The following is a 15,077-nucleotide window of genomic DNA, read 5'->3' as shown; positions in this document are numbered from 1 at the left end:
TCTATTTCCAGGGTGGAATAACTTTCTGACACGATTTTCTGTAAGGCCTGATATATATATATATATATATATATATATATATATATATATATATATATATATATATATATATATATATATATATATATATATATATATATATATATATATTCCATAATATATATATATATATATTATGGAATGAAATATTATATATATTCCAACCAAAGTCTGAATATATAGAATGAAACTTGAATATATAGAACGATCTTCTGAATATATAGAATGAAACTTGAATATATAGAATGAAACTTGAATATATAGAATGATCTTCTGAATATATGAAATGAAACTTGAATATATAGAATGATCTTCTGAATATATGAAATGAAACTTGAATATATAGAACGATCTTCTGAATATATAGAATGAAACTTGAATATATAGAATGAAACTTGAATATATAGAATGATCTTCTGAATATATGAAATGAAACTTGAATATATAGAATGATCTTCTGAATATATGAAATGAAACTTGAATATATAGAACGATCTTCTGAATATATAGAATGAAACTTGAATATATAGAATGATCTTCTGAATATATAGAATGAAACTTGAATATATAGAATGAAACTTGAATATATAGAATGATCTTCTGAATATATAGAATGAAACTTGAATATATAGAATGATCTTCTGAATATATAGAATGAAACTTGAATATATAGAATGATCTTCTGAATATATAGAATGAAACTTGAATATATAGAATGAAACTTGAATATATAGAATGATCTTCTGAATATATAGAATGAAACTTGAATATATAGAATGATCTTCTGAATATATAGAATGAAGCTTGACGTCACGGAGGCGCTTGCGCCATCTAGTGTTTTCCTTGTTTGTACCTGCGAGGAATGGCACTATGAGCCAGTCCGCACGGAATTTTGTGGCTCAAATTCTAAGTAATGAGGAGCTAATTAACACCTTGGCAAATGCATGTTCTGGCCAACCTAATATTTGTACTAGTGTACCGCATCGTACTACTGATGAAGAAATTTATTCACTTTTTCATCGTGGAAGACCAAATGCAGTGAACCTCTCCGGTCAGATAACCCCTGGCTATCCAGCTAACGTTATGGAGAACGTGCCTTCCACATCACAGGAGTGCCCCACAACAGGTCCCATCTACAATCTTAGACCTTTTACTCGAAAGGGCCCAAGGCAGAAGAGGTAAGAACAGAACTAAATGCACTGAAATTACTAGTGGAAGGTTAGTAATAGCCCGTAGGTTTCAATTGCTCGACGAAGCTAAGTAAACAAAAATATCACAAAAAAACAAAACAAAAAAACTGTGCGATAGACTGACAGCGTGTGGACGTGGAGACTAAACTGTGCACAACAGTTAATTTGTTTAATTGTGGAAACATTTCTATAATATTTCACGTCCCGTAAGCTTAATCTGCAAACATTGTGTAAAAGCAAAGCACATCAGTTGTTACAATACATAGTTGTTGGCAGTATATAATTTAATGAAACCTTTTTTAAAGCAACAAAAAGTACTCCGTGAATTGAAGACATTTGTTTATGTGATTGTTAAGTTTCTCCACCCATCCATCCCACTATCTTCCATCATCTATCCATCCATTCATCCATCCATTCTCTTCCACTTATCCAATTCAGGATTCCAAGAGCCTATCCTAGCTACCATGGGGCTAGAGGGTGTTTATTAATGCAGATTAGACATGTGTACAGCATGGTGTATTTTTTTAATTAAATGTACTTCATTGATCAGAGAAGTGTAATATAACATGCAGAAATGTTTAATTTGCCTTTATCCTCCATTAGGTTTCCAGCACAACTAAGCAGGTCACATTCTGTGGCTCAGTCTTTCACCAAAGAAGTGATTCTCTTGCCAGACCATCTAACTACACATGTGCCAAGGCGTAACAAAAAAGCTTGGCTTTTTGAAAATGGACATATAAAATCTGCACTGGAGTTTAGCTGTGACTGGGACTCAGACAAAGTAATGCAGGCAATAAGGACTGCCTTCCAGCCAGTTGTTGAAGGATGCAGGTAAGCATTAGATCCTTTTTTATAAAAAAAAATATATTTTTTGTTACTTAGATTATTATACTATTAAAGGTCAACTTTGGGTATTTCCAAAAAGGATCTGGGAGCACCGATCAGATGACTGGATTGATATCTTTTAGAGTTAACAAAAATTAAGCCTTTTAATGTATTGTATTGTATTGTAGTCTGTTAGCCTTAACAAAAATTTCATATACACTATGTTTTCTTCCTCCCCTAGGCTACAGATTTTGCTGGCATGCCACACCAAACTAGTTGAGCCATCACTCACTTCCAAACAGACTTTGAATGGAGACCTTGTGAAAAAACTGTTTCATCAGAAGTCAATTTATGTCAGACCTGACAAGGTCATCTTATGTGAGGACAATGAATCAGTAAGTAATCCTGATCATTTCAGCAAATGTATGTATGTTCATAAAATGAGAGTGAAAAAGGCAAAGATGGATTTTAAACTCCCTTAAACATTGTCACTTGTATTATGTTTTAATACATAATACATAAACATATTACTAATATTTATTATGACATTTTGTTGTCAGTATAATGAAATGTATTATCTGTTTTAATTTACAGACATATTCTGATGGAGAGAGTAGCCATACAAGCAGGCAGGATTTCACAGAAACGTTGAATTCTGACAAATGCGGTAAATATTCCTATCTAAAAGTCGCTCCAAATAAACTGTAAATTAAGTTGGTTCAGTGTCTGTTACTTAGTCATCTTAGGCATTGTGTCTTTAGCTAAGTGTCAAGTCTTTGTTAAAATCATATTTAAATTTAGTTTAATATTTTGAGCAGGAAGAAATGTACCCCTAAATACATGAAAAGCAAAAGCTATAAATGTGATTAGATGTTATTCAAAAGTTAAACTCCTGTTCTTTGTGTTCTCACAGTTGAAATTTCTAAAGAAGTTCCCTCAGCCATTCCCATTGTTAACGCACAGTCCATGTCTGTTGATGATGAGGTCATCTGGTGCGTTGCTACCCAAGATGTTTGTACTGTTGAATCTTCCATCTCTGCTGACACCCTCACAATGTCCACCAATCCTGCTGTCGTTGCTACTGATGAGGATGAGCCTTACTCCAGTGGAACATCTGCCTTTGTCAGTGACAACACACCTGGCGTATCAGTGGGTTCTTCTGCCAGTGTTACTGGTGACACACGTGTCTTCTCTAGTAACACCTCCAGTGTGTCCAATGGACCTACCCAGCCAAGTTTATCCAGCACATCCTACAGGTATGTGTTTTGTACATGTTTGTATCTTTTAATCTTTTGAGCTATATTGTGCAAAAGTCATGACCCACCCCTGCTTTCTTTGTATTTTGCTGGAAAAATAGGAAAGAAGCGCAGTGATTTACTGAAGTCTACAAAATTCTGTCTACAAACAGACATGGAAGCGCAGTATATTAGAGTAGAACAAAACTTGTAGAATTTTAATGAGCTTAAAATTCAAAATGTGATATGAGCTACTTTAGTCTTCAACATAGCTTGAACTCTCTTAACCAAGCTTTCTTGATGGTGATGTCTTCTTTTTATTGAATTTCTTTAAGCATGGTTCAGGAATAGTTTTCCAGGCTTTTTGTTCTGTTCTCTGTCAAGATGATCCCACACAACTTTAATAATGCTGAGGCCAATCTATGTATTGTGATAATGTAATTCTGTCAACATCATTTATATGTAATTTAACTAAATAATTTACAAAACATTCTGGCTTTGCAGTACATATCTTGGCCTGTTTGAGGAAGAATACCTGTCAGATGACCCCGACCTCCAAGAAGCCATTTCAAGGTCTTTAGACTCAAGTGCAAGTGAAAGGTCAGTACAACACAAACTTTTACATGTTGAAAGGTCAACATATTAACCATTATTTTATGTTTGTTGCGGAAAAGGAGTCATCTACTGTCTAGTTTTGGATCAGTTTGAATAAGCATTTCTGTTGTCATTTGAAGATTACCAAGGCTATCAGATTACTTATATTTTACTTGATATATGTTTTGGTTTATTTTTACTTTTTTGAATGGAGGTTGGTTGTCAGTGTTGGATCTTGTTGTTTTTCTTGTTCTGCTTGTATTTATATAGTGTATTTATACTATTTATAAATACTAGTGTATTTATGACAAGATAAAAATGTAAACTTAGTTTAACTTAAACTTAATCTTTTTTCCATTATCACAAACATTCTTGATTTGTATCTCTTTTTTGTTAAATATCAATTACAGTCTTAAGAATGGTACATCATTATTCTGTTGGTGGGTTATTGCCATTGAGACTAGTATATTTCTTTACTGTTTTTTTTTTTTGTGTGTGTGTATGTTTCAGTGACGTCCAGAGCTTAGAGAGAATCTTGGAGCAGATTGTTACTAGAGTAAATAATGACAGCGCTGTACGCTTCAACATCATAAGGCGAAATGTGTGGGATGGAGCATCCAGAGCCATGGGCAGATCCAATTTTTCACCAGAGAAAAAAATAGATGTGAAGTTTACTGATGACTATGGAATATCTGAGGGTGCTGTTGACAATGGAGGACCTACTCGGGAGTTCTTCCGACTTTGCCTCTGTGAAGTCAAGGACAAACTTGGCATCTTTGAAGGTCCACCCAATGCTAAAGTTCTTACGTGCAATTCTAAAGGTACTTATGATTTTATTAATTGTTGCCATTTGATTTATTTTACATCAATACATTATACATCAATTGGTTTGTGATTACATGTACGAGTTTAGTATCTCATACAGTTAACTAAACACATTTTTTTGGCAATGACAGAATTTTTGTACCACCACAGAGGATTTTAAAAAATTAAACCTAGATTGACTGAAGGGAAGATTGTCTGCTTTAGTTGAAAGGTTTGAAACAGTACTACATATTTAGAAATTCTGGTCATTTTTATACATGCTCTCTCATTTCTCAAAAGTAATTATTCAAATGACTGATATGGTGTAATTCAACAATCAAGAGATGCACTTATGAATGGAAACACAGATGTTTTACAACAAGGTGCAATAGTAAATAACTGGAAGGACTTTGCCAGAAAACATCTAAAAGAACTATGCTATACTACTATGAAGATATGGACAGATGACACCAAGATTAACCAAAATGATGGAAGGAGAAAAGCATAGTAAAGAAAAGAATAGCTTAAGTCACACATGGTGGAAGCAGTGTTATGACACGGGCATGAGTAGCTGCCATAGAACCAAGCCACTACTGTTGTCAATGATAGCACTGGTGATTTGTGAAGTGTAAAGGGCAATCTGTTCAGATTCAGCCAAATGCAAATGCTAAATTGATTGGACAGTGTAAATTGATAATAACCCAAAGCATAACAAGCCAGCTCAGTTACCTGATCTGACTGTAAGGCTGTAAAGAATTGTAAAGAATTTTAATCCTTGTATTAAAAATAATACATAAAATGGTGTTAGCTTTCAATCACTTGTCTAAAGCAACCATCTTTAAAGATGGTGGATAATGTATAAAATTGACTGTAATTCCTAATCAGCTGGTGCCATTTTTTAATAAAATACCTCGAAGGAATTGCACTTTAGTATCATCTTGATTGTTTGGTATTAAAATCCAAGGTGGTGGTGCACAGCAAAATTAAGATGATTTTGTTATTATCCAAACTATTATGGGTGCAACTGTATGGGCAATATTTTTTTCAGAAATAATATTTGGTAACTTGTACTATAAAAAATGCCACAGTAACAAAAATAATGATGCAAGCTTTTGAGATGATGTTTTATTTTATTTGTTAACAGCAATGAAAGATAATGGATACTACTATGCTGGCCAGATCATGGCAATGTCAATTGCCCACGGGGGACAGAGTCCATGTTTCTTGTCTGAACTCTTCTATGAGTGTCTTCAAAAGGGTCCAGACAATGTAAAAGTCAGCACTGATCATATTACTGATGAGGAAACAAGGTCACAAGTGCAGTCGGTGAGCATATTTTCCTTTGGTTCTTTCAATTTCATTGTAGGTCTTTTTTTGCTTGTCCAACATTTTTACTAACACTTCCCTAATTTTTCTTGCCCGAGTCCTGCACCTTTCTAGTAAAAGATCAAACATTTTAATGGCTACAAGAAGGAAGAACTAAAAATGTGTGTGGCAGGTTATGGTTCTGTTGGTTACTGCCCAAGAAACTCCAAGTTTCAGTTTTCAGAATTTAATGATTGCACTTGTTTTCCAGCTTAATAACTTATACCTCAGCCTCCTGATCGGTTATGGGGTTTCATTTCATTCTAAATAAGCTTCATGTGTGTCTTTCAAATTACAGCTTACTTTTAAAAATATATACATGTTTCACTTTTGATTTAATCTTTTGGTAATTTAATGTATCTGTACATCAGTAGTCTTAGTCAGAATATCATTATGATTTTGTATTTTTCTATCTTATAGTTGAAAATGATGTCTCTTTGGAAGATATTCTTGTTTTCTGCACTGGATGTGACAGCATACCAGCCCTGGGTTTTTCTCCAAAGCCAAGCCTTGAGTTCGTCACTAACTGCAGATTTCCAGTGGCCAATACTTGTGAAAATATCCTTCGTATACCAGTTCATGCAGTGTACACTACTTTCAAATCAGACATGGATTTTGCAATACGGAATTCACCAGGATTTGGAAGAGCATGATGTGTTTTCTTAAGGATTGGTGACATGATGAGGATTTGGGTTTTTTTCTATTTTGCATATGCATTTTTTATTTTCTTGTTTTTGTTAATGTTGTTAACCCCGCATCAGAGTACACCCTGGACAGCAGTAGGACTGTATAGCCTAAATAAGCTTCATGTGTGTCTTTCAAATTACAGCTTAAATACCAGTTCATGCAGTGCACACTACTTTCAAATCAGACATGGATTTGATAAGCCGAAGAGAATGGATAGAATAATTTTGTTTCAGTTTATACATGTGGGGCATTTTTTTGTTTTTTGATTGTAGTTAATTTGTTTTCCTGCTTATATGGCATGTTTTGTCTCTGGTATGACCCATAGTAACATTACATTATTTAGCACCCCTGCAGTGAGCAAAATAATATGCCACAATCTCATTGTTATATAGAATTAAGTTTTCTCAAATGCTTCCTGTGTTCAACTATTCCACATAATGTGAATTTTCAAATGAGATGAGTTAAGCTTTATTTCAGTGTCCCATTTGAACATTTATGCTTTACACAGAACTTTGTATTAATATCATTTAACTTTTAGCTTAACTCACAGGTTTAAAAATGTTTTTGTTAGGTTTTGGTAAAGTTTTGAAAAGTATTACAGTAACCCTACATACTAAAAGGTAGAAAGACAGTATCTCCAACACTGGCAGCAAAGTTGTCTATAAATGTGACAGACATTGGTTAGGTCAAACCTGGTTATGTTACAGGTTGAAATATGAACATTATATCACACTATATGACATTACAATCTTATCAAATTATTATATATTATCAAAGTATTATAAACAATAATAATAATGATAATGATAATAAACATAACCTGGTTTGCAGGGAGTGTTTTAAGGATTTTGTTTGCATATTTTACTATACTACTTGATAACACAGGCTCATTGTAGATTGTTTGGGGTTTTTTTCCTCTTTCATTTTGTTTTTTTAAGACCAGCCCTATTACTGCAGAATATTATTTCCTTCCTATGGGTACTGGAAATACACAAATAAAGTGTTCTGTGTTTCTACTTTTTATGTAATTTGTGTCTTTAAAAAAAAGTTTAAAGAGTTTAAAATGTATAACATTTTATTTAATGAATGAATCATAATTCCTGTTTATTAACAGATACATTAGTACATCATACAATCATATGTAACATATACTGTAACATTTTGTACTGTGACAAGTATGGTTTGTCATGAAAGAAAAGTGTAGTCTAAACACTTTATTTGTCTACTTTTATGATTTAAATGGCACAAGTGAATATGAAGATAAAACCAGTCTTTTTATCTTACCTTTCTTTTACCTAAATAATAGTCTTGGACCCTTTTCAGTATCATGATATTTCACAATTTTTAGTGTCTGGCACTCAAATAAATTTTTTAATTAACACAAACAAATTTACTAATAACTTAACTGAAGCATGCGGCATGCTGTCAAAAAAACCTCTATCCCATGATTTCCATCGTCACTCAAGGGGTCGATCTGCCTCAAGTCAGCCATCAACTGCTGGTGATGGTAAGAACGATGTCTGAAGTGCACTTGACTGAGCGGTCTGTGATGCTGAGGAAGTTGCAACATTCCAACAGTCCACAGCTGCAGCGGGGAGTGATTTTCCATTGTCCTTAAGCTGTGATGGTTCCACTGATTTACAAATTCATCCACAGATCTGTTAATTCTTGGAAGATATACATGGTGAAGAGCCCTAATATGAAATGGATCAGTGCTATCTAAAATCCCAACATTTTCCATAAAGAGGAAAAGGTCTTTAAAGTATGCTGACACAACTCTGTTTAGTTCACCCCACAATCTTTCAATTCTTTGATTATGCACACTTCGTCCAACCATAAAGCTTCCTCTGTTTGGCCCTCGATGTTCAATCATAAACCGTGCAATATCAATATTCTCACTGCCAGCATCACCCCTGACACGTTGTGGGAGGCCAAAGAGATCAACGGCACTCTGGAAAAGTTGCATAGCAGTTGATGCTCTGTTATCTGTGCAGCATCTCATGTAGGTAATGCAGCGACTGTAGCCGTCAACTCCTCCATGAAACACAAACCCCCAAGGATTTAACTTATGGTTTGTGTCAATATGCCTGGAATAAGAAGAAATATATTATTATTATGACACTAGATGTACATTAAAATAAAGGTCTATGACTTTGACATTGTACTTCTGTCATGTAAACTATTTCTGGAGATAAACAATATTTTAAACCCAGACATTATACAACATTGTTTATTAAAACACAAACAAAATATTATATTACTACAATGCAGGAAGTAATAATTAACATTAATCAAATTTAAGACGTGAAAAAAGGCATACCACACTTGATTTGGGACAGTGACATTGTAGACCCTCCGCTGAATTGCTCTCCGTCCTCTCAAAGCTCTTCCCACTGGATCAACTATTCTTAAACGTTCTCGCACTCGCCACCGCTGAACTCTGATTCCTCTTCCTCTCAAACTACCACTAATGTAGGATTCTCCTGAGCCAGGGGTATGTGTAAGAATCTCAGTAATGAGATGATCAAGATCCACATTTGAAATATTATTAAAATTTCCATAGTCCACTAAACCTAGTTGTATCCTGTGGTTGTACAGTGTTCGAACATTTACTGACAACATTTGAGATATGGCCATCCAACTAAACCCCAAGTCTCGCATGTCAGTCAGCTGAGTAGCTGGTATGTTGTACCTAAAAGAGTTAGAAACAAAAGAAGAAATATGTTAACTTCTTTCTTATTTCTTGCATTCATTATCTTGTTTGCCATCTCTTGACTCTTTCAAGTGCCATACACATTATGAATGAATTTGTTTCCATTTTTATCACTTACCTTGGCCTTCCTCTTTGAGATGTAGAATGATATAATGAGCCCATAACATGTGCTTCAGCTTCTGCTCGAAGTGTTAGCTCAGTTGACATCTCCATCAGTGATTGATAAATTCCCTCAAGAAGTGTGCATAATCTTCTCCCAGAAACATTTTGTTGAACATTATTCATGAGCACTAGAAATGTTGCAATAATGAAAACGTGTTCTTCAAGGTGACGTAGTATAAATTCCAAATTATTTCTACCATTTGCAGTTTGAACAGCTGTCGCAAAACAGTTGTCAAGCTCTAAAAAGTACTGAAATAGTTCAGCTGATGCCATTTTGTAAAGGCAGAGAATTCAGAAACACATCATCTCTAAAAATGAGGTTCATACATTCTATATATTCAAGTTTCATTCTATATATATTCAAGTTTCATTCTATATATTCAAGCTTCATTCTATATATTCAAGCTTCATTCTATATATTCAAGTTTCATTCTATATATTCAAGCTTCATTCTATATATTCAAGCTTCATTCTATATATTCAAGTTTCATTCTATATATTCAAGCTTCATTCTATATATTCAAGCTTCATTCTATATATTCAAAAGATCATTCTATATATTCAAGTTTCATTCTATATATATTCAAGTTTCATTCTATATATTCAAGCTTCATTCTATATATTCAAAAGATCATTCTATATATTCAAGTTTCATTCTATATATATTCAAGTTTCATTCTATATATTCAAGCTTCATTCTATATATTCAAAAGATCATTCTATATATTCAAGTTTCATTCTATATATTCAAGTTTCATTCTATATATTCAAGCTTCATTCTATATATTCAAAAGATCATTCTATATATTCAAGTTTCATTCTATATATTCAAGTTTCATTCTATATATTCAAGCTTCATTCTATATATTCAAAAGATCGTTCTATATATTCAAGTTTCATTCTATATATTCAAGTTTCATTCTATATATTCAAGCTTCATTCTATATATTCAAAAGATCATTCTATATATTCAAGTTTCATTCTATATATATTCAAGTTTCATTCTATATATTCAAGCTTCATTCTATATATTCAAAAGATCATTCTATATATTCAAGTTTCATTCTATATATTCAAGTTTCATTCTATATATTCAAGCTTCATTCTATATATTCAAAAGATCATTCTATATATTCAAGTTTCATTCTATATATATTCAAGTTTCATTCTATATATTCAAGCTTCATTCTATATATTCAAAAGATCATTCTATATATTCAAGTTTCATTCTATATATTCAAAAGATCATTCTATATATTCAAGCTTCATTCTATATATTCAAAAGATCATTCTATATATTCAAGTTTCATTCTATATATTCAAGTTTCATTCTATATATTCAAGCTTCATTCTATATATTCAAAAGATCATTCTATATATTCAAGTTTCATTCTATATATATTCAAAAGATCATTCTATATATTCAAGCTTCATTCTATATATTCAAAAGATCATTCTATATATTCAAGTTTCATTCTATATATATTCAAGTTTCATTCTATATATTCAAGCTTCATTCTATATATTCAAAAGATCATTCTATATATTCAAGCTTCATTCTATATATTCAAAAGATCATTCTATATATTCAAGTTTCATTCTATATTTTCAAAAGATCATTCTATATATTCAAGTTTCATTCTATATATTCAAGCTTCATTCTATATATTCAAAAGATCATTCTATATATTCAGACTTTGGTTGGAATATATATATAATATTTTCCTAAAGGGCATTCCATAATATATATATATATATATATATATATATATATATATATATATATATATATATATATATATATATATATAAGCTCCTTACCATGCATGGAGGGTTTCACCCCAAGTCCAGCACCCTGAGGCTGTACGCTAAGCGGAAGGAAGGGGGCCGGGGACTGGTGAGTGTCAGCACCACAGTCCAGGATGAGACAACGAACATCCAAGAATACATTGGGAAGATGGCCCCAACTGACCGAGTGCTCAGTGAATACCTCAGGCAGCAGAAACCCAAGAAAGAGGAGGGAGACGAGGAACCATCATGGAAGGACAGGCCCCTGCACGGTATGTACCACCGGCAGATAGAGGAGGTGGCTGATATCCAGAAATCCTACCAGTGGCTGGACAAAGCTGGACTGAAAGACAGCACAGAGGCACTAATCATGGCAGCACAAGAACAAGCTCTGAGCACAAGATCCATAGAGGCTGGGGTCTATCACACCAGGCAAGACCCCAGGTGCAGGCTGTGTAAAGATGCCCCAGAGACAATCCAGCACATAACAGCAGGGTGCAAGATGCTAGCAGGCAAGGCATACATGGAACGCCATAACCAAGTGGCCGGCATAGTGTACAGGAACATCTGTGCGGAGTATAACCTGGAAGTCCCGAGGTCAAAATGGGAGATGCCCCCAAGGGTGGTGGAGAATGACCGAGCTAAGATCCTGTGGGACTTCCAGATACAGACGGACAAAATGGTGGTGGCTAACCAACCGGACATAGTGGTGGTAGACAAACAGAAGAAGACGGCCGTAGTGATCGATGTAGCGGTTCCGAATGACAGCAATATCAGGAAGAAGGAACACGAGAAGCTGGAGAAATACCAAGGGCTCAGAGAAGAGCTCGAGAGGATGTGGAGGGTGAAGGTAACGGTGGTCCCCGTGGTAATCGGAGCACTAGGTGCGGTGACTCCCAAGCTAGGCGAGTGGCTCCAGCAGATCCCGGGAACAACATCGGAGATCTCTGTCCAGAAGAGCGCAGTCCTGGGAACAGCTAAGATACTGCGCAGGACCCTCAAGCTCCCAGGCCTCTGGTAGAGGACCCGAGCTTGAAGGATAAACCGCCCGCAGGGGCGTGCTCGGTGTTATATATATATATATATATATATATATATATATATATATATATATATATATATATATATATATATATATATATATATATATATATGTGTGTGTGTGTGTGTGTGTGTGTGTCTCATCAGTCTCATCTTAGGAGGATGTTTTGGATCCAACTTACTCATGATTGTTTCTTTTAATGAATTTGGAATCTGCATTTGTTTAGAGGCCTTAACGTGTGCAAAGCTGCAATTCTCCTTCTTTGAATTCCTTGTATTTTTCCATTGTTCTGAGCATTATTCAGTCCACTGAGTGCTGTCAAACAAATATTTTTATTTGGCAAAAAGAAAATATCAATTATACTACCAGTTGTACAGTTGACATCATGATCACTAACAAAAAGCATTAGCTTCACAAGTTAAAAGACATTGTAGAACCTTCAGCACCACATATAATATATAGTATACACATATATTATACACATATAATATAAGATAATCAAACTTGTGAAAACAATTCTTATTTTTTTAGTAATTAAAATATATGTTGTTTATTCATTCCTGAAATAAGGATGATTCAAATAAATATTAAAAGCTGCCATGCCTAACTCCACCACAACTATACATTTCTAAATGTAATAGGGTTTTACATTCAGCAAAATGTGATGCAGTTTTGAATGCTGACTTTAAAACACCACTCTAAACACTGGTAGTTGATTAGCACGACTGGCTGACTGTCTATTTGATAGCCACATTATTCACAGAACCAATATGAGTCACTATTATAGATTATTACCACATGAAAAGACTAAATCCCATGGCACTGAGAGTAGAGTACAAAAAGTCCATGGGAGAAAAGCTTCCATTGTACTAAAAGCATTAGCATTAGAAGTGTATACCTAGAGTAATAACTCTTACTTGCAAGTGATTAAAAAATAATTTCTTCACACATATCATCAGACATTTTGGTTTCCCTGGCAAAAATTCAACTAAAATATCCCATCTATGGGAAAACTGTCTTCTCACACTCTGATACTAATGAATTAACCCCCCTAGCTCAATGCCTTGCTTTTATTTAGTCTACACTTCAGCTTAACAAAATACTGAAATACATAGGGCCTTGCTTATTCAGTTGAATCAAAATGAATTTATGACTTGATTCTTTCCAATTCGTTTACTTTTTAGGAGTGCCGCATCACTTTGAAATGACACACAGAAACACTGAGTCCAAATACTTTATCACTTTGTGACTCATATAGCTACAACTTGTGAAAGAGGATCCATATCTTAAATCATTTATTACTTACTGTCCAATAGTGAGTCAATACAGCTTCATTTTGGCTCGTAGCAGGAGTAAAAAAACAGTGTTGATATGGCCTCTCACTAATTGTCCTGTGATTACCAGCCCAGGGACAAAAAACAGAGAAGCATAACCTCTGCTCAAACACACAGACGCACGCTTACAAACAACAAACACTGACATAATTGCCAGTTGTGCTGAAGATACTGGATGCACTGAAACACCACCATGTCTAACATCAGTAACTACACTTTTCTCGACCCTTTTTTTCCCCGGCACTGTTGTCTGAGTTTCTCTAACAAGCTATCCAAGCAGGTGAGGTGAGGGGTGTTGTTTATAAATTGGTGATAAGTCAGTGCATCATTATGGCTGACAGTGTCCTCTACAGCACTGTGTATGTGATTCCAATCTAGCAGTTGGAAAGAATGCCTGTTATATTTTTATCCACAGAAAATACAAACAATGACGTTGTGAGATGATGAGTCGGTGCCTTTTCTAATTCCTGATATTCATAAAGGAAACACAGAGTTATTCATGTATTCCATATTTGGTCAATTCTTTGGGTCAATTCTTTATTTTCTTGTGCACGACAATGAAATTAATAGTGAAATAAAATAATAAAGAATGAATCCATCAGTTCTTTTCAGCCTGTCCTTTTCAGGGCTGGGGGGCACTGGAGCCTATCCCAGCTGTTTTCGGGCGAGAGGCAGGGTACACCCTGGTCAGGTCGCCAGTCTGTCGCAGGGCCATCATTAATTAAAAGTTAATGATGATAAATCACAGATTCACCATGAACAGACATTTATATCTTTGGACAAACCAAATATAAGGTTTCCTAGAATAAACTGTCTACATAAAAAAGTCATTCTATCAGCTGGACAATGCTATATTATGGAGAACACATGTGGGACCACAGCCGACTGTGCCAGCAGCTTGCGACTGTGAGATAAAACCCCTGCCAAAGTCAAATGGCAGAATTGACAAAACACTCACATTTGAGAAGAGACACATGCATAAAAACGGGGTAATGGTCAAAGTCTGCCCTCTTGTTTCTTCAGGAATGAAGGTGTTCAGAAAAAAAGGTGACAGCCACTCCAGGAAAGAAATCACATCAATACAAGTATCCATATGTCTCATACCCTTTGATGTATAGCACATTTAATGTAGTCTAAAAAGATATGTGAACTGGTTGGAACAGCTCAAAAATATATTTAAAAATTGTTTATTTTGTTTATTTGTTATTAATTATCAACTTTATCATTGTTGTACACTTATGATGATCCTTGAGTTTTAAAAGTGGTATTGGTCTTCTGGTTGTCATTACACTGCCTTTA

The 15,077-nt window shown here is 34.4% G+C and overlaps 1 protein-coding gene across 1 annotated transcript; it reads left to right on the top strand.

The window, feature by feature from the left end:
• The first annotated feature begins 237 nt into the window (after window positions 1-237).
• On the top strand, window positions 238-6,171 carry LOC112436123 (uncharacterized). The gene is made up of 8 exons (XM_024805366.2): window positions 238-1,217; window positions 1,833-2,060; window positions 2,296-2,449; window positions 2,649-2,721; window positions 2,968-3,310; window positions 3,794-3,889; window positions 4,394-4,704; window positions 5,832-6,171. Exons 1-8 carry the CDS (start codon window positions 910-912, stop codon window positions 6,083-6,085), a joined length of 1,767 nt encoding a protein of 588 aa, XP_024661134.2. The 5' UTR covers window positions 238-909; the 3' UTR covers window positions 6,086-6,171.
• The last annotated feature ends 8,906 nt before the right edge of the window (window positions 6,172-15,077 follow it).

This window comes from Maylandia zebra, linkage group LG16 (genome assembly GCF_041146795.1).
Source record: "Maylandia zebra isolate NMK-2024a linkage group LG16, Mzebra_GT3a, whole genome shotgun sequence".
Taxonomy (NCBI): domain Eukaryota; kingdom Metazoa; phylum Chordata; class Actinopteri; order Cichliformes; family Cichlidae; genus Maylandia; species Maylandia zebra.
Note: the sequence above shows the minus strand (reverse complement) of the source record. Positions and strands in the feature narration are given on the sequence as shown.

Bases quoted from the DNA above. Each gene is read 5' to 3' on its own strand.
- LOC112436123 (XM_024805366.2), top strand. From the start codon at position 910: ATGAGCCAGTCCGCACGGAATTTTGTGGCTCAAATTCTAAGTAATGAG. The intron at 3,311-3,793 runs GTATGTGTTTTG...CTGGCTTTGCAG, and splicing joins TTATCCAGCACATCCTACAG to TACATATCTTGGCCTGTTTG. The intron at 4,705-5,831 runs GTACTTATGATT...ATTTGTTAACAG, and splicing joins TCTTACGTGCAATTCTAAAG to CAATGAAAGATAATGGATAC.